The sequence below is a fragment of the Pagrus major genome, chromosome 12, assembly GCF_040436345.1.
Source record: "Pagrus major chromosome 12, Pma_NU_1.0".
In the NCBI taxonomy this organism is placed as follows: domain Eukaryota; kingdom Metazoa; phylum Chordata; class Actinopteri; order Spariformes; family Sparidae; genus Pagrus; species Pagrus major.
In genome coordinates, this window is record NC_133226.1 from 8,331,732 (window position 1) to 8,352,819 (window position 21,088).

The window sequence follows — 21,088 nt, forward strand, 5'->3', positions numbered from 1 at the left end:
TCTACTTTCTCGTTCTGCTTGCACGGGTTTGTGTACAGGTCTGCTGACCCAGAGACCACCACAGCATCTGTCAATCCCGCTTGTTGTCACGGCCCTGTGTATTTAATGCAAATCTCCGTCTGCTAATGGAGGGCCTGTTGCGGAGAACCAGATGAGGGGTGTACGTCAGCGTTAGGGACATGCTCAATTTCACCGGAGAAAGCCACTCAAAGCCTCCTCTCAATCAGATCCTCTGTGACGCCACCGTCTGTGTGCTTTTTCTCTCTTTGTTTTCCCCAGGAGCTTCCGCCATTAATTCTGAATTGTTTAGCTTTTTCCCCGTCTTCACACTCCGTTGCTTTCATTATGCTAACACCAAGCCGGTGGCAGGTTTAATGTTTTTCCTTCACCTTTTTAGATGGGGGACAGGATTGAGGAAGCTCACCTGCCTTCCTCAAGCTGGCACTTATGAGAAATTGGTTTTTAGAAATATCATCAATCACAGAAGGAAAGGACAACTTGTCTGCGATACAGAAAACCATAGAGATAGTCAATTTTGTCTGAAGGAAAAAAAAACCTCACTCTCCTTTTCTCAGCAGCTGAATCATGTTTGAAGAGAGTGGGCTGACAAATGCAGGAACAACTGCAGTTCTTACAAGGACACTAAATAATGCAGGCATTTAATTAAAAGGCTGTGATCAGACAAAGATCAGTAGATAATCTAATGCATAAACTGATAATGCAACCAGACTACAATCCTTCAAATGTCTGAAAGAAGCTGCTGACAGTAAAACTAGGCTGCAACTAATCAACTAATTAATCAATTACTTGTTTAGCCTATAAAATGTCAGAAAATGGCATAACATCCTTACATTTCCTGGGGTTTTTTTTCTTAAAACAACACTCATACCAATCAATCAAAAGATAATCAGGTTCATAACCGAATACCCAGTCTCCTCTGACTGGTCAGCTCACACATGCCTGAGCCAGCACCCCTAACAACAACAGAGCAGCTGTGCTAACTCGATCCTTACGTGCCAAACTAGCCATCAGGCACATGCACAGGCATTATGCAAATGTGTGACATGGTGACATACTGCGATGTCACAAAGTCATGGAATTAAAGGCGGGACTAATGATGAGGTGTTTCAAGAGCAGTGTTTTCTGTGGGAGAGGGGATGGTCTGTTGGTGCGGATAGATGCACAATCTTTTACAAATAGATCTCCTTTAATAGTTGACACTTAATCAATTAATCGATTCATTGTTGCAGCTCTAAAACTATGTTCATCAAATGTGTTAAAATATATCAAAGCAGCTTTGCTCATCCGGATTTAATTAAAGGAATCCAGCTATGATTATTTTTCAAAGGCTCAGATCACACAAATGCACTACAGAAAGGTGCAATGCCGCACTGGGAGACAGTGACACACCAAGTGCAGGATGAGAGGCCCTCACACAGTGCTACAGTAGACTAAATACAAACACGATTGCACATATACAGCTCTGAGGAATTGCTTTCAGTGTTGCAACACCCTACGTAGCCTCAATATAAACAGTCTCACAACTGTTCATTGTCTGATTTCGGTTCCCTGTGGCCTTTTTTACTTTTCCTCTCTGGAGCTTTTCTCTCTCATCTTTCCTGTCCACTAGAAAGAAAGGCTTCCTTAAATTGCTCCGAACATTCAGCAAGATAACTTCCAAAGTGGATAATAGCTTAGAGTAGGTTTTTGTGGCCTTTGTTCACTGTGACAATCACAACTCCATTAGTATGCAAGATGGCAGCTTATTTCGGATACATTAACGGGAAAAAAAAGTAGAATTTTAAGGACTTAGAGAGAGCTGGTTTAAACCTGCAGAATACAAATCAATGTCTGTTAAAGTCTGACAAGGTGGCTTTGTGTTCTCTGTATCTGGATAGTCCAGTGGTTAGAGGCCGACCTTCAGCTGAGCAACTTGGGTTGAGTCCCTGCTGACAAGACTCTGCCCTGCCAAAGTGTCCTTGAGCGAGATACTGCTGCTGCTGCTGCTGCTGCCGTTGCCGCTGGCGGTGGTGGGGTAACAAGTAACGCATCACATCACATAGAGATTATTTCTCTAAGCCTGTAATCACTCATCTGATTCATTTCATTTGTGGGAACTTGGATTACATCCAGCAATGGAATATAATTCACAGGCTCTAGTTCATAGTACACAGTTTAATAAAGTAGTTGTTTAGCTGAACAGAAAATGGAGCTGTTATTTAAATTCATCATTTTAGATAATGCTGGATAGAAAAAGGAAACACCTGCCGGTTCAGAAATACTGAGATCGGCTTGTTTTTCTTTTGATTTTATTGCATTTTGTGATTAATAGATACTAAAATAAAACTCTGAGTTACTATCTCTGCTGGCAGGCTAAGTAGAGCGGGACCAATGAAAAATATGAGGTATTAAAATCAGAAAGGACGCATTAAACTAACTATTGAGGGGGGCACATCATATTTTAATGCTACATTGGAACAACAAATCTGTTTTGAAATTGGCAGGAGAGAGCTAGTTAGCTGTTAGCTGTTAACAACCGGCGGGCGGCAGAGTCCTGCAGCGTGTTTGGCTTAGGGAGCTAACAGCTAACGGAGCTAATAGCCTACAGCTAACAGAGCTAATAGAGCTAAAAGCTAAACAGACAGCAGGACTGACAGTTTCACAAAGCTTTCAACATAAGCTGTGGTTTAAAGATCCTGTAAGCGTTGTTGTCGTTTTAGCTAACTTCCTGTCCGTTTCGCAGTTAGCAATCCCCTCCCTCCTCTCCACGTCACCACACTTGCACGACTCCTCCTGAGTTTGGAGGTAAAAGTACCTTGAATGCTAATACTTTATTGATAATTCAATAACTTTTAATAAGACTTTAAACTATAGGTGATATTAACAAAGTAAGGAAACAACATTTTGATTTTTGGACTGTTTACATACGCCTCAGGGCGGTTAAAATTGTTTTGAGGAACGTTTCCATGATGGTGGTAATAAGAGTTAGTATGGAGCAACGCATAATTTTTTAACTGAAACAACCATGCATTAGAAGACAGTACTGTTAACAGAACATATGTTTGAAAGATACCCTAACAAAACAGCAAGAGTACACTCGGAAATGGTTTAAATGACAAACGACAAAGCAGCGCAGCCTGAGCTAAAGGTGGAGCATGAGGAAATGATCTCTTCCACCCTCTATAACCTGCAACACTGTTCCACTTTGTTTGCATGATTAACAAGAGAATGATCCGTGGGGTAGATCAATAAGCGCCTGGCCTTTTATGGGACGGAGTCTAACGCTGTAACCCTACCTTTGTGCCCTTCCTATTCCACAGCCAATTATGTGATATGATCAATACGCATCAGTAATTGGATATTGGGGCTTCTTGCGGCAAAGGCCTGAAAAATCTATGGCTAGTGCAACATATAAACACTCCTACTATACTTAGTTGCCACCAGGCAGTGCGTCACAGGGGTTGCACATTATCTGTTTCATTTGGCAAAGAGATAGAGAAAATATAAAGCTGTTTATCTTCCCCCCAGAAAGAGGCTGCTAATGTATTACAGTGTGTGTGTGTGTGTGTGTGTGTGTGTGTGTGTGTGTGTGTGTGTACAGCTAGGGTTGGAGGTGTCCACAGGGAGGGGGTGGGGACTGCTGCGCCTCTCCCCGGAGCACAATCCAGATCCTAATCTGTTCTCTACCAGAGGAAACAGCAACAATCAGTCGACCACCACCAGAACTTAAATTAGACTCCCGGAAACAGTGCAGTCCTGACAACAGCTCAACATCTAACAGGCCGGGCGACATTGCTGACAGTCGTCGATGAAGACAGATGCCAGTCAAGGCCTGGAAAGAAAACCTGACGACTCATTAGCAACTAAACAGTCAAAATTAATTAAAAACGACAGAGGAAGGGATCTTCTGTGGTCTAGTTTGAGAAGGACTGCGGGGGAGAGATTCAGCCATCTGGCTCGCCATTACAGAGATGGGACCGTGGCCTCCTCTCTTTCATTTCTCCATGGAGCGATGGCGCCCAGCAGAGCATAGCTGGCTCTGGGAAGATTCAGGCGCCATTCCACTGCATGGCCACGCTAATCACCCCCAACAACCGCTATGCAGATGGAGCCTCTTTAGAAATCAGACGGTGTCCATAAGGCTCCATGATCTCTTTGTCCTTCTCTACTGGAATGGCGAAACTGACAGCATGTTGTCATGGTGCATCGGTTTCCTCAAAGTGTAATGTCGCCCCATGAGGTACGTTGGGGAAGATAATTATGAGGGGATGCAAACAGAAGGATCCAAGAATTCAAGGTAATTCTGGTGCCAGTTATAAATAAGCTCTCCACTTTTGACACTGAAATGCTCTCTACAAGCGTTTCTGTAAGCTGCCTTTACATGACATCACTTAAATTCTCCCCTCTCGGTCTGAGAGATTAGGTCACATCGGAGTTCCCCGAACAAACACTGCGCTCGCATTTCAGACTAACAGCGTTCCCTGAGGAATGCAGAGAAGAAAGAGAAGGAAGAGGCAGATGAATGTTCCACAGGCCTATGGTGGGGGAGTGCTTTTAAATACTCATGATAAACTGCAAGGCTCTGGTTTTCTGTGCAGACTGGCTGAGTCATGCTCAAGCCGCTGCAAAAAGAAAAGAAAAATAGGGCGAGATGATACATAATGGTATGATGTATTGCAATGTGGTTTTAGAGCTTGCATCATTGAGCAGAAACACTTCACTTTATCTGCTACAGCTGTGATTACTCTGGGTTAGACATCTGATGGCACTGCTACTTGGGCATTTGACTTTTAGCTGTTAAATAATTCACCACTCATCACTAGCCGATAACACAGGGGTGACATTTTCTCTCCACCTTACATGGTCCCTAATTAATTTCTTCACCTCCAACGCTGGTTGGGTAAATGTTGCCATTTGTACAAAATTCAATCCTGTTTCAATTACAGAGGATTTTTGAGGTAAATATTTGAGAGTTTACAAAGGCCTAATCACCCCATGCCCCAACGGCTTAGCCCTACCCCTCCATTTTGCATGTTCACGTCTAGGGGTAGGGTGTCCCGATTCGGGAAAAGATTTTTCAGGGGCTTTGAGAACTCTCTATGGTTTTAATGTATTATGGTCGTCCCATTTCATAGGGGGAGATTTCAACCACTAACCCACTAGCTAACTCTGTCCTGAGAGCAAGGGGTTCAAAAGAAAACAAGGGGTAGGGGTAAAAATTAGAAATGGAATTGGGTCAAAATCTGATAATGATATATAATATAGGCCATATTAACTGTCTTTAGACAACCTATACCATAAACATTTTCATATGGTTCCCTTACTCTTTTTTTTTTTTCAATTATGACCAAGACATGTACAGGGCACGACAACTAGAGCATGGTGCCACTGTTTCAGGGCCTATCTTTATCATTCATATACTTCAATTCCTTCTTATTTATCAGCTGATGCACACATAGACGCCAGTATATCTGCAAGTTAGTTCGTGGGATAACCTACCCAGGGAGCAAGCTAATTAGCAAGACATTCTGAGCCTCTGACTGCAAGAGTCTTTCTTTCTGCCAGGTTTGTGGTTTTCTGTGTCAACCGCTACCACTATCTTCCATGTAGAGTGTAACAGCGCTAATAAAATGTGAGCCAACTGTTTCAAACATTAGTTGTAGCCTACAGCTAAAAATGATCCCAAAAACTGTAAAAACATGCCTTTGGATTATTGATTTCCTTGTTGGATTAGAGCTATTACATAATGTGCTGAGGCATGTTAAACAAATATAAGATGATATATTGTTTATTAGTCCTTCTGTAAATCAAAGAATAGTCACATCTTTATAAAACATGCTCTCTCTCTATTTGAAAACTTTGTCGATCAAAATGCTCAAGCCTGGAGTGTTCTGCAGCAGCCTTTCCACTCCAGTTGTCACATCATGATCCACATGTGCCACATTCAAATTGGGGCACGTGCAGCTGGGTGCTAACTGCTTGTATTTGGATGTAGAACATTTAGACTTTTATGGGTTAGGTGGAAAGAGTTAAGCTGTAAACCAATCAAGGGCAGGGCTTTATAACTTGATTCACTGGACTAAAAACCCCTTGTTATACTGTAAGAACTATATTACTTAACTATACTTTACTATAACTATAATGTTTAAATCTACATTGACAGCATCTCTTTGAATATTGGGTTATGCACAATGCAAATGCTTAAGGGGAATTGAAGTTTGCATTGTGACCACATCTTGTGGTAGTGGCTGGGGTTTGGTTTACACACAGATGTATCAGGCATTTACCATAATGGACAGTCAGAAATAAAGGGGCTTGTTTGAATTCCAAATTCACTTCCTGCTTCTTTATCCCACTGCACAGGCAGCAGACCTGCAGAACTGCGTTAGGATTTAATGAATATCAACCTTGTATTTCATTCAACTGCTGCTTTATACTTTCGTAGTACTTTTTTCCTGTTTCCCTGTTTACATCTGTGCTATGCATTCTTCCTCTAGTATAAAAGAGCTGTACACCTTCACAGCCTTGTAATTATTCATTCTGCGAGAGCCTATGGCAGACTGTGAAGCGTTAACAAGCTAATTGATGTGCAGAAAAGCTGAAACCTTACGTTGCTGCATTTACAGGCAAACCTCTTTTGATACTTCTCTCTTACATCTCACTGCTTCTTGTGCTTCTTGCTCAAGAAATTGAAATTAATAATATCATAGCATCCACAATACGCCCATTGGGGAAAAAAACTGGCTTTTTTTGTGACATAAAAAGTAATTGGGATGTGAAATGATAACCAACATGGCTATAGTTGTTTACACTTTATCTATTATATAAAAAAAAAATAGCAGGTTGTTGTGGTGGTGAGGCCAAGAGCAACTACAACCTAATTATATTTTTTTAAAGGGCTGAGTTAAGATATAATAAACAATTAAGTGTAAAATTCAGCATTATATCAAATTGGCCTTTGCTCAAGTCAAAGCAGGAAGTAAGAGCAACAAATTTGCTAAATTGTATCTTGAATTTTAGTCACTCATGTTCGGTCCATTAACTCCTTTTTTTAAAGTGTTTTTATGCAAGCACTCATCTCACCTCCTCTTCCTACTCATCACACAGCAAGAGGAACTTTTCCAAAGTGTTTCAATGGCATTTTGGCAAGATTTTGACAATAAAATCAAAATCAAATTTCTTATAAAGAGGCTTTTCTTACTCTTCCCACCATTTGCTGTCAAAGTTCAGATTGTTTCTGCATCTATTACACAGAAATACAATACAAAGCTGGATTCAGTTCATTAAACTGACGTGCGTTATCATCAAGGGGTTTAACAGTTTTTTGAATTGAGCCTGATGTTCACACCTGGATGTCAGCACTAGACTATAAACAGGGGATTTAGCGGATGAGGATTAGAGTCGTTCATAATCATGAAGCACTAGAAAGAATGGGAGTGTAAAAGAGTGTACAAATCCAATTTAATTGAAGTGCTTCGATAATATCAAATTGTTCGTTTTTATATCCGCGGAAGTGTTGAAATATATTCTTATGTTCCTTGTTCACCCGATCTTTCCATACACTGAAGGTCACACAACCACTACACTGTGGAAGCAAGCACCACAGAGGTATAAACAAGCCTTTCAACACCTCTTCACTGTTCTGGCACTGTTGAGGACAGCTCTCGAGGCAATTCTTTTGAGAGGACATTCAGATGTACTTGTATAGCTGCCACATGGGGGTATACATGCTTTTCTCATTTGATTGTTCCTCACTTTTTTTAGTTCTCATATTTCTGTTTGGAGGAGTGAGTATTGAGGAGTTGGGAGGCCGCCCAGAGGAGGCAGGAGCGAGGGTGCAAGAGACCTGATATAAATAGAAATAAATGGGGGCAAAAGCTGTAAAATCCAGCTGTGCAGCCTTCATTAGAAACTTACATCACTTCAGCTGAAACTGTCTAATTTCTCTGAAAACATGTTTCCTCGCTTCATGTCTCCTCACATTTCTCCTTGCATCTTTAGTGGAAGGGGCTAAGATGCAAGGAAACATGAAGGAAACATGGATGCACCTACAGATAAACTTTATTTAAAGAGGATACATTCCTACATTAAAATGGAAAAGAACTAGCTGGGCAGAAGCATTTAAAAAAAAAAAACCTTCACTGTTGGTTTTTTATACCGTCTCACTCCTGTTTCTAAGGGAATATCTATTTTTAGACCAAGTGGATACCAAGACTGTCCTTCAACTTGACAAAGTTCAAGCTTCTTCCTGCTGCGAGGCATCCTGTCCCGGTGAAGTGACCTTGAACAGGACAATGAATTCCTACCAGCTCCGGGAATACTGCTCTCTACTCAGCTATGCAATCTTACCTCAGTGTGAAAAGAGGTATGATGCCAAAAGAACAGATCAATGCAATGCTGTGTCCTCTGATAAATCCCCTGGGATTAAAGGAATATTATTTATTTATTCATCTGTTCATAGTTTTGGCCATTATTGCAATTGGTAATACTATCATTTTTCTCATAGCTTCATTATCAGCCATCTACAGATAAGGCAACATCACATAATAAACATGTACATATTGCCTCACAAGTTGTCTGCAAACCTCTAATTTAGTTTATTATCATGTAAACGTTCAATTTGGAATTGTTAAATAGATAAAAACCTACTGCCCCTGAACTATACATGAGTCACTGTGAAAGACACAATTGCTTGCCAGTGACACAAGCAAGTTGAGCCAAAGGGTGCTTCCATTCCCTCAAGAAATGACATGTTGTTTGAAGGCCAGTTGTGAAAATGTCAACACACAAGCCATACAAATACCAAAAGTTACAGTTAAAATGATTTTCCTGACCTAAGGAGTGGGATTAGCTCACACAAGAGGTTAGTAAACCCTGGCCTAGATCCATTCCCTCCTTGTCAATCCCATTAGCTTCCGGTAGCGCAATCCCAGCTGTGCAGCCCAGGACGTGTCCCTAACGAGCTCCATTAGCAGTATTACCTGCATCCGGTGGGTGCCGGGGTCACGGGGTCAACAGTAGACCAAATGCTGAGATTAAATTACCCCTGAGGGAGGCACGGGTGGGTGGCTGGCTACAGTAGTCACCATCCCCCACCCCAAAATGGTCACAAACAGAGATTTCAGAATAGTAGGTGGCCTTTCATCTCATTTTCTGCTTTACACACTCTCTGATCTTATTTCCAACCCTGCAGAGCTTGTTAAGGTGGAGGTATTGGAGTTATAAGCAGGGGTGGTTCTAGAGTCAGTGACGATCCATGTCTTGTTTTGTCCACAATCCAAAGACATTCAGATTACGGTCATAGAGGACTAAAGAAACCAGAAACATTCACATTTAGAAAGCTGAAATTAGAGAATTCTGATAGTTTTACTGTACGGTGAAATATGTTTGTAACAATTTTAGCTCAAAACATTTGAAAATTAACAAAAAGATCATGTTTATGTACAGGTGACAGTTCTGAGAATATGGCCAGGGTTGGCCAATGGCTGACAGCCATGGACTACTAATCCTTGACCATTGTAACATTGTTATTTAAAAGGCTCCCCACCAGAGGCACAATCAAGTGGTGTGTCCCCTCAGAGTTGCTGTAGGGCAAGAGGAGTTGTTGTTTGTGATATGCGAGGAGAGGGAATGAAAAGTATGTTGCTGCTCGGTGCACTAACTTTACGTCTCCATGTCCCGTTTATTATTTTCTTATTAAACCAGCTCAGTTCGGCGAACCCAAGACACTCGGTTAAACTTGTGGCAGTCATGCTGTTTTTATACACAGTTTTCTTAACTTAGCTTCCTTGGCTAGTCTGCCAATGTTGTTTAATGCATATGAGGCTGAAGAAAGCTAACTTACGGACATGTGGTGCGGAGAAGAGGATGCTTTTAACCTAGCACAGGGATGTATGTCTGTGGTAATGGGAGATACGGGAAACAGCAGCGGCTACAGTGGTGAGCTAATACACAACTGCTGCCTTACGACAACACTAAGGGGACACGCTGCCTCAAATTCATAAACAACGATGTCACCGTCCATCACGATGTTTTACTGTAGATATCGTCATATGCCAATTCGGCAGACATCGCCCAACCCTACGAACTATACCACATTTTATAGCAGTAGTTACACATAATTACATAGATCTCTGTGGGCATGTGATGTTAATTCTTCCAACAAAAGTCGAGGTATTGGGTGCAAGGACGCAGCTTATTTCTGCTCAAAATTAGCTTGTGCGTGAATGTGAAATAGGCAAGCCACTGAGGTTTATTATGTATGCCAACCCCCCAACACAGATCATGAGAGTGCCGTAGTTTACATCAAAAAGGCATTCGAAAGGTGCCAATCTCGCTGCAATGTATATAGCCATTGCTTATGCATGAATTGAATGATCTAAAAAAAGAAAAAACTGTACTTCAATCAGCTCCTGTTACTTGCCAGCAGCTGCCAATATTTCTGGTGGGAGCTGGACAAAGAGGAAGAACCTCAATTACTGTGAGTGGAAGCGGCAGGCTCTGTGTGAGATCTGGAGCCCTGTGGAGCACTGAGAAGCTCCAGGAGAGCTCTGGGCTCAGCCAACAGTGATTCAGTCTGAACACAGGTAGGCTACTGTAACATCTCTCTCTCTCTTACACACACACACACACACACACACTTACAGACATACACATAACAAGCATTGCGTGCACACATACACAACGAAACAAAAGCACAGCAGTGCACACATACATATCCGCCTGAGTCATCCCAAAGGCATTCACAACTACCTCACTAACAGGAAAAAAAAAGAATGAGAACGGCTGAGTGAAAAAAAAACTACACTGCAGAACACACAAAAGGCTTCAGAGAGCAGAGCTCAGTCTTGTCTTTCAGACGCAGCCTGAGGCGCTGGATTCTTGATAGGTACACCAAGCATCTCCAAACACCAGTGCTCATTAAGCATCCATTTAGGACCCTGAGGTAGAGAGGAAAGCCTCGCCATCTTTTTAAAAAATACTATCAGGGATTTACTTGACCACCTAAATGAAGGTCATCTTGACAGCTTCTTTGCTGGGGGTGCTTTGCCTCCTCTTCTGCACACAATAAGGCAGAGAAATATGAACTGACATGAAAAAATGGCACAAATTTCATTAATTGTCCGTATTGAAATAAAAGAAATGTGGAACTGGCTACATCTCCTAAATATGTTACAGTTTCTTTGCATTATATTACTACTACATTTTTAAACAACACATCCAGACAGTTACTTCAGATGTCAGACACGTTCGGTTCACTGTTTTACATGTATGTACAGTTCACTGCTTCATAATTTACTTCATGAATATGACAATAAACTGTGCGACTTCCTCACTGGGAACTGGAAGGATGCATGAATGGACATTTCCCTTTTCAGCCACTTGAATGCACATTTTCGACCGTTATTTATTCAGTCACACTCTGCTGAGCGCCGATTCCGCTTCGACCTTCCTCATTTTCATGCCAGCAGACACATTCACACCTGCGAGTCGAGCAGAGACTTCAGCAAGTCACCTTTCAGCTTCCTCTGAGTAGGTGCTAATTGTGTTTTGTTTCTTGTTTCACGGGTACAACAGCAATACTGTTATTTTCTCAAAGGAAGACCAGGAGTTTAAATGTTTCAGTCACTTCTCAATAGCAAATGTCGAGTGTTTATGAATTTGTTTGAATTACCACAGTTGTTACCAATGCTTCTTTTTTCCATAATGTTGAACATCACAGGGGGATGGATCAATCCCAGCATGCACTGAGCAATTCATGGACCAGTTCACCTGACTTACATTTCTTTCGACTGTAGGAGGAAAGTTGAGCAACCGGAGCAAAGCCACTGAAGCAAGTGATTCATTTTCGTTGTTTTGTCTACAAAATGTCAGAAAAGCATGAAAAGTCATCATAACTTATCTTAGTTTCCTGCAGCCCATCGAAGATTGCGCCTTTAACTTGCTCGCTTTGTCCCGGCAACAGAACAAAACACAAAGATATTCAATGTGCAAGGGCAGGAACCAGCAGATGTCTGGCATTTTTATACCTGATAAATGATTCTCATCGACACATCAAGGCATTTTGTTTTTTGCTGCAAATGAAAAACTCTGTCAAGTGCAGCTTAACATTTAGTCACACCAGTGTGCACGATATTTAGGTCAGATTAAAATATGTTAACAAAGCCAATCCACTACTCCATTTATTTACTTATTACAGTGCAACCAGTGTAAAAAGTCCATGTGGAGCCCTGCTAATTGATTCATTTACTTGGTGCAGACCATGAGGAGAACATCCAAACTCAACACAGGAAATCCCCTCTTGGCATGGTTTGGTTTTGGACCTCCTTAAGCCACCGTGCTGGCCAAGTAAAGGTATGACAGTTCAAATAAACCCTTACTGACCAAATCATCCACCCACAAACCATTTAAAAACCTCCAATTAAAAAGGTCCACTTTTCTAGAAGGTTGTTTTTTGAATCTCATTCCCGGCTCTGACACTTTGGGATTATAGGTCAGGACGGGTGCCATCCCAATGGTCAGCATTTTAACGTTGGGACCCAAAAATCAATTTCTTACAAAGTGGACCTTTAAGAGTAGAAAAACATTTTAAAAAGTCATGGTTGGATGGCACACTCAACATGTGGTATTGCAATCACAGATGCCAGTTTATAGCACACACACTTCTCAAAAATGCCTTCCAGTAACAATATAGCACCAACTCACTGTTGCTATGATGACTTCCCTTTGAGCTCGACAGAATGCATTTAAACAATGATAATGCACTGCAGCACATACTGGGTTCAATGCCAAAGTGTAAAGCATTACTGTGATGAGAACCTGTTAACAGCAGCAACTGAATAGAATTAGTGGGCTGCCATAAAGGAGAAGCACATCCCATATGACTGAACATTACTCTTTAACCCAAAGCTCAGCTCTAACGCAGGTCACACAGCATCATAACCTCCGCTAACACCTGCTCCCTGTGTCAAACTTATTAGAGCATGCGATGACCGTTAAACTGCGAGTCATATTCAGAGACAAAAGTCAATTTCAGAAAGTATTAGCCTCCTCGCAAGAGAAGAGACATTTTGTCCTGAGCAAATCATGTAATTACTCAGCTTCTGCTCCTCTTCACTCGGCTCAGCCACTGACTCGGTGTGTTCGGAGTGTTAAAACACATGCGCTCTGACCTTTTCCTTATCATAAATCACACACCACTGTTCTGCTGCCAGGATTTTGTTTAACCCAATTTGTCTCTGAGGACACCCCTTCCACCCTCACTGCAGATCGACACAGTGGGACTGGGAGCATGGGATTAGTGGGCGGATCAAAGCATGCCATCCAGACCTCTCTCTCGCCTTGTAATCATGGGAGGCAGTAGCTTCTGGAGCTGATAAGTCCAGGCTAGTGATGGTTTCAAGGCAACTGGAGAGAGCTGCAGCTGACATTTGTTTTCGGCGATTCATCTCTCATTTTAATGCATTTAAGTTTAGGAAATTAGAAAAGAGAATGACCATCACCTGTTCCCAGACCCCTACTTTAACTTTGACTAAATATTTTGCATTTCTGCTTCGTAAATTCAACAATCAACTCTTTCATTTTTGAGTGCATAGCCAGAAATAAATGACTACTATTCTGGATCCTGTTAAATCATGATCCCGGCCTCTATGGGCCACCCAATCACCAGGATAAATGTTGGCAATGTACGTTTCCGCAAACCATGGATGTGGTGAAACTACACTTGATATGTTGAAACGTTACATTTCTTTGTGATGCAACTTTACATTTCTCAATGTTCAATAATTTTATAACAATGCTGTGCTTATGGTCTGGTTAATCATGCTCTATGAAGCCCCTTGACATTACATCACTGAAACAATCCCTTCGTGTTCCAGAGTAGCTTTGCAAACACGATATGTATATGATCATATATTATATTTCAGCTCATGTACATGTAATGTTGTGACATGTATTGTAGAAGTGTTGGTGTGATACGTATGAAATGTACAGATTTCACGTATCCGGGGTTTGCAGAAATGCACGATGCCAACATTTTATTGTGGTGACTGGGATGCACATTTACAGAAGCAAGAAAGCTGTTTTTGTTCTTGCCTCCACATAATAAGCACGTTTTTTTATGTTACTGCTGTGATTTGTGGAGATACATTTGCGAGGCTCTGTGCTTTCAAATGATAATAATTTGTCAGGACTGTGTGAGTGTGGATGCCATCCTTAATACTGTAACAAACCGATGCTCGCAATCAGTATTCTCCTGCTTGTTCAGGGTTAATCCATTATCAAAATCGCTGTCAATTCATTTTCTTTTCCCCGACTTCTGGATTTAATACTGCTTCAAAAACATAAAGGAAAAAGGCAAAGAATATTTACCCGAAAGCAACCACCACCAACACAGACTGAAAGCCAGACAGACAGACACAACACACACACACACATTCACACATTATTATGACAGAAACGGGTCACGGAAGGTGTGCCAAGAATATCAGACAAATGTGCTGTCAGAGGGCAACCGCTCTGGTGCGATAGCTGTTTCGGCCTCCGCGGGCACGACAATGAGAATAACCAAACACATCCTGAATGCGGGCGACCGTGATCCATTCACAGCGCCGATCCCCCAGACTTCTCATCGTACAGTCATAGATGCTCAGAGCTACTTAAGACCAGACTTCAGGGTGAATAAAAGTCAATAGGAATGTTTGCCACAGCACACTTTTACTCCACTTACTCATTCTGCTGTGGTCGTGTAAACTTCCTGCGGCACGCTACACTTCCTCAGACTGGCTTTGGAAGCAGGACTGAGCTGAGGTGAGGAGTAAGCTTTATATAAACTGAGCTGTGTGACGATCCAAACCTCTAATAGCACCACCGCGTAGACGCATGTTTGGGTTTGAGTGTAACTTAACACCAAGGTTCCTCTTTAAGTTTCTCCGCAAAGGACTTAGAGTCAACTTCGGTTTGTCTTTTCCCGCCTACTCTCCTGCGCCGTGACGTGGGAGCAATCCAAACGCACCTAAACCTCAGCTTTGGCTTTAAACTTCCACCACCATCGAGGTGGTGTTTACTAGGATCAAGAAGGTCGGCAGCCAAACTTTCCGACAAACATGGCAACTTTCTGGGGGTTTTTCTTTTCGTCAGACAAGGTCAACAAAAATAAAAGAAACCTGTTTCAGATTATTGCATTCAGGAGTGGTGGATGCTTTACTTGCTCCTCTTTCAGCAGATTATCATGTTTGGTCTCTTCCGCTCAGAGCGAAACTGACAGGATAATAGTTAATTAAGAGCCTCTAATCGAAAGCAAATGAAGATGTTGCAGCTGTCATCGCAGAGCGACTACGACTTCATTTCACTGACTCATCCTGATGACTGACAACGAGCAGAATGTGCGGAGGTACACAGAGAATTCAGACGTTCCACAATCCCCCGCTTTTTGTCGAAAAGTGAAACAACAAGCCTGAGAAAAAAGAAAAAAACAGTTCCAGAGGCATGATCAGCTTGAGATCTGGCAGGAGGTAACCAGCACTTATCTGCGGGGGTGGCACCTTGTTCCCTCACCTGTGCAAACCTGAAGAGACCCTGTGTGTGCTGTGTTATACTGATAGTGTCTCTGCACCTGGGCTTGTTGCAACAGGAAGGTTTCCGGTTTAAAATCTGTCAAAAATCCAGGAATGAGATGCTTTCCAAAACAATCAAGGCAACGCATGGAACCCAGGGAAGCAGAGCAGTGCATACAGTAACAAGACATAGCCTGGGGGGGTGTAAATCCACCCATCATGTGCAGGTTGGACTCACCTGTGACATCTGGGGTCTGAAATTGATCTCCTTCAGGTCCACAGATCCCGGCGAGAGGTTGTGCAACATCTGGCACAGGAGCACCCCGTCTCGCAGGGCCTGTGCCAAGTCGAAGACGGCCGCCGAGGGCCACACGACCCGGTGGTTGGGGGGCAGGACCTTGCAGTCTATCAACCACCGCCCGCATTGTCTCCACTCCTCCATATCGGCTCCGGAGGATCTCCTCGCAAAGTGGGTAACCGAGTCCTCTTAGTGCTTGTGGTTCGCGGCGCACGGGCAGGCACTACACGGTCGGCTCCCTACCTCTCACTCATTCACTATCAGCTCGGTAATCGGGCAATTTCGCAACTGTACGTTAATCGCAGCAGGTCACCGCGCTATATCCCCATCCCAGACGCATGTCAGCTCTGCTCTCGCCACAACATAGAACTGGTGAGGGCTTGGAAAAGACTAAAACAACAACACCGTGTCAACAGATCCACTCCAGCAGACGGCGGCGGCGTGAAACAGAGGCGTGCTATGGGAATTTTCTCCTCTTCATTCTTAAAAACTTTTCTTCGCATATCCAATCCAAAAAGGCGTGAATGAAGGGTTACAGCGCGGCGGCTAATGAAACAGCTGGATGCAGCGGTTTGTCATGTGTCGACTCCGCTGGTGTCTCACATTTCAGTGAACCAAACAGCACAGCCCGGTATACAAATGTGGGGAGGAAAAAAAAGCAGCGTTTCAAGTCTGTACGCCGGGACTCACCTACCGCATTTGCATGTAACGTTTCCACAGAAGTTGAACGCCAAAGACGAGAACTTTGCGTAATTTCCACAGCAAACAATGAAGAAAGAGGAGATAACACGCAGAGCGCTCTCTCCACCGCGCCGGGATCAGTCTCCTCCACCACAACACAGTCTAAATAACGCTCTCCGGCAGCGGAAACGTGTCCAAGCAGAAAAAACAATAGCAGTGTTTACATTTATCCCGTGAACGTTACTTTGTTTGGCGCTTTTACGCACAGCCCGAATCCGCGTTACGCGTGTATCCAGCTTTGCTTTTCAGTGATTTCTGCCTCCCTTCCGCTCATGTCCTCTCCCCTCTCGCGTCTCCACTCTCCTCGTTTCCCCTTCTCGGACGGAGATGTTTAGCGGTCCCAACTCCCGACCCCGAGCTGCTGCCGCTGCACAGACCCTGAGGAGGAAGCGTCCGCGCTGAGCCAGGTGTTCTGTGCGGGCTCACACGGGCCGAGTATCTCACGCAAAGGTGAAGAGTTGGGTGGTGCGTCCACACTTTGTTAAAGTGGCTCCATACTACGAGAATGTGAGTTTCAGGGATTTTTTTTTTTTTTTTTTTTTTTTTTGAGCTGGGAGTTGTGGACGCGCCCTCTGACGGAGGACGCGAGCACTGCAGGGGCTGCTGGAACAAGGGGCTTAAAGGGACATTTCAAACAGAAGTTCAAGAATCATAATGATTTGTGTGTGTGTATTTTTTTTTGCATAGCACTATTTAAAACACACAGTTACAAAGTGCTTTACATGAACAATGAAGTACACGATCGAAGAAAAAAACATACATGATGCGAACTCAAACATATTCAGCACAAGACGAGAATTGAAGTCAAAGTGAGGCAAAGCTGGGAGAATTTATGAGAATATCAACCTATAGAAATGTGTTTGCGAAAAGCTGTTGTTTAAAACAGACCACAGATTCGGAAGATCAAATGTCCTGATTAGTTTTCATATTTCTCAGTGGATCCGCTCACACTCAAGTGGATTATTGTGAGTATTCACATGATTATACTAAACAATGATTTTGGATTTTTACTCCACCAAATTTAAAAGTCAAAATCACCAGGGTCACCAATACTCTTGCTCTTGCCTGGGACTAGATGATCTCCAAAGGTCCCCTCCAGCAGATTATTTCAAGGGGTAGAGGGTCCTTGTGGGCTGTCCCATGACCAAGGAGCAACTGACCTGGTGTCCACCCGCTTGTCAGCTGCCCTCACAGCGAGTACTACACAATAAAAATATTTAAAGAAAAGCTGTGTTACAAACTGGGAGCGATGAGTTTAGAAGACATGGCAGGAAATCAGAAAAGAGTGTATAACTAGAAGTCATTGTTGCGTTGCATTATGGGAAATGTAGACTTCACTGTCTATGGAGCTTGAGACTAAATCTGAAAATTGATGTCAGCCTCTGCTGCTTTGATTTTACCCTTTATTTTAAATGCTGTATCTTAGTAATCCCAACATTATGTGCAATATGAAATCACTCAAGTGCCCCTTTAATGTCATTATGAACCCCATCAGCACTAATACACACAGACTTAGATGTAAAAAAAAAAAAAAAAAACCCACTATAATTAACAGGAAACAATGATTTTCTGCTATTTCAACCTAAGACAGATGAGCTTGCCTGGTTAGAAAATTAGACTTAACAATAATACAGGCTTGGTGGAGGCTCACAGCCAGCTACAGCAGGTAGAGGGCAGTCTTAAAGAACAGGCTTCAAAGTACAGTGTGGTGAAGGTGTTTTGATTTTTAGGAGATATTGAAGATTATTTCATAAGACGAACAGTTGAAACAATATTTCCTATTTCCTAGGTCAGTTGTTCTGATATACATAAACAAATTATATGACATAAATGTTCAGTGTATTATCAGAGAGAGAGCCCTGATCAACTAATGATGTGACAAGTGAATTTATGTATTTATTGATCTATGTATTTGCTTATTTATTAAGCTAAATTTGCATATATCGTATCATCAAAACACCACACATACCACAGGAAATGCTCTCCACACTCTGCTACAGAAACATGTGATTGGCTTGTCATGACTTGTCCCATCATACCTGTCATCTGTGATGATGCCATAAAGTCTGAGCCTCTCCGGAAGTGGCCTTCTTCAATCCATGATTGTATTTTCACCAATAGGCCTTTTTCCACAGAAGACACTTTGACATGTGACAGTATGAAAAGCACAGGTGTAAATAATAAATCACTGATGGCTGAATTCCATTTAGCTGCTTCTCCTTCAAGATCCTGGTACTGTGCTGGAACACTTGAACACAACAGAGCCATCATTAGTGTCATTGGTAACACCTGTTTAAAAACCCATCACACTTTGTTGGCTGATGTAGGCTATTTTCCAGGTTTTACAAAGGCAGGTTTGAATAAACAGGCACCATGTATTAAAGCTGCTATGATCAATATTTTGTAATTAACAATGGATCAAATCATGATGTAAAATAGTTTTTCTCATAGCAACACAGAATTATCACCAACTCCGCAGTTCCCTTCAGCTCCACGCAGCATTTCAGTGTCTTTCAGCTGATTGTTTGAACTTTAACGTTTGGTTGACTCTCACCATTCTCCTCAGCATCATTTTCAGACACCTACCTCCACAGCACCAGATGTCATAGAGACAGAGTTAGCAGCTGGCTGGTGAACATACCAGGGGTTTTAAGCAGCTAAAGAGTCAGAAATTGTTGGTGGAGCCCTAAACAGAGGTAAAATGGAAGTGAATATTGGATTTGGTAGAAACTAGAAACACAACTCCAAATGAATACTAGTGTGGCTGCGTGTCTGTTTGATTCGTTAATAAGAAACATTTCAAACAAGCTTCCCAAATCTATTTAAAAAGCCATGTCAGTGTTGTGTTTACAGCTTGTCTCAGCTGCTCAAGTGCCCAAAAGATTAGCTAATGCAACTTTAAGTTAACAGATGCAGACATTGACACACTTCCAGCACATATGCTCTCTCTAACTTGTTCATGTTGTTCTGTGACTACTGATCTAATCCCTGGCCACCATCACTCTAATTCTTCTAATTGTTTAGATAATTTGGGTTTTAATTTGTTCAGTTTTAATTTGCTGCTCTTTCCCAATCTGTCTCCTCTTCCTTAGATTTCCCAATGTCAGTCCTTCTTGATAAAATAATCCCACTTGGTCAATGAATCCACTTAATTGTCATTAACATCAATACGCCACCTGTTTCTTGTTAAACCCTCTTTGTCATGTCTCATTACTTTCTCGTCTCAGTCACCATCGTCCCTTCCCACCTTCACATTTCCACAGGGACGTAATACATTTGGCTAATTTATGTCAAGGCATAAAATACTGTAGAGCTGCACAGAGAAAGTCTGGTGTTCTTTTGCATTTGAAAGAGGATTTTTTTGAGGATAGCAAAGCTACAAGTGGATGAATTGAAATGATCAATATTTATGGCTTAAGGAATTATTCAAACAACCACTTTCACCTCTTCCATGGTGCCGTGTGAGAGGCCTCTTCTTCTTCTTCAACCTTGTCTGCTGCTTAGTTTGGCACTGGCCAGTAAAAGAATCGCCTCCCACTCGAATATGTTACAACTCAATCGGTTGTCAAGAGGGCATAGAGATACGTGCACGACATACAAGATGTTTTAAGAATGAATCGCAGCCAAAAGGCTGACCATCTTTTCTTACTGCCCATGACCCCATACCAGTGGAGTCCTCCTGGAGCTGTTGGAGGTGGTGAATTTTAATCAATGCTTCTTCGTCTTGCATTCATCGAAAGTATGAGCTCCTCAATAGGAGGGCCTCCAGACTGAAAATCAATTGCCTAGCTGACTTGGGCTTAGTTTTGACTGAGTATGGGCTTTGTCTATATCTTGAATTAGGCATCAACTGTTTTCATGATGGCAGCCAGCCATCTCTTCTAACCCAGAGGTCCAAGCCTGCTGTTCAACAGGCACAAACCTAAACTGCTGTCTTTCTGTTTGACTTTTTCATTCATGGTCAAACATGTCAGTGTCTTTCACAACCAAGCTGACAAGCCTTAACCACTGGTTGCAGAGTTTGCAGGAATATGATCAAATGCCGGTGCTTTGGCTCGTTATTCGGCCCGAAATTCTGACCCAAAGCATCAAAATTTGACAACCTAGGAATGAGACTCAACAATAAACTATCTTTTTCCCAGAATTGCAATCCCTACCTTCAAATCAAATCAATGTTATTTATATCGCCCAAAATCACAAGCATATTGCCTCAGCGGGCTTCGCAATCTGTACAGCGAGCGACATCCTCTGCCCTTAGACCCTCGATTCGAGTGAGGAAAAACTGGCCATACTGAGAAAGCAAAACCTATTAACAGCATTTTCCATGGTATCAGGATACTTATCCTTGTTCTTAGAGCGATTGGTACAGCATATCATACTCTCATTAAGATTTAGGTCATCATTTCCCCAATAACCTCGCCAGTGACCTCCCCAGAGAACTTGTGAAAAGAGAGCCTGTAAACAGAATTCCAGTTGAACTTCAAGTCTCATTTTG

At 42.3% G+C, this 21,088-nt stretch overlaps 1 protein-coding gene across 1 annotated transcript in view; it reads right to left on the minus strand.

Moving 5' to 3' along the window:
- Window positions 1-17,008, minus strand: part of vav2 (vav 2 guanine nucleotide exchange factor) — a 241,752-nt gene extending 224,744 nt beyond the window's left edge. The window contains exon 1 of the mRNA XM_073478376.1: window positions 15,793-17,008. Within this exon, the coding sequence (XP_073334477.1) occupies window positions 15,793-15,996 (204 nt within the window). The 5' untranslated portion in view covers window positions 15,997-17,008. The remainder of the gene's footprint in view (window positions 1-15,792) is intronic.
- Between the last annotated feature and the right edge of the window lie 4,080 nt (window positions 17,009-21,088).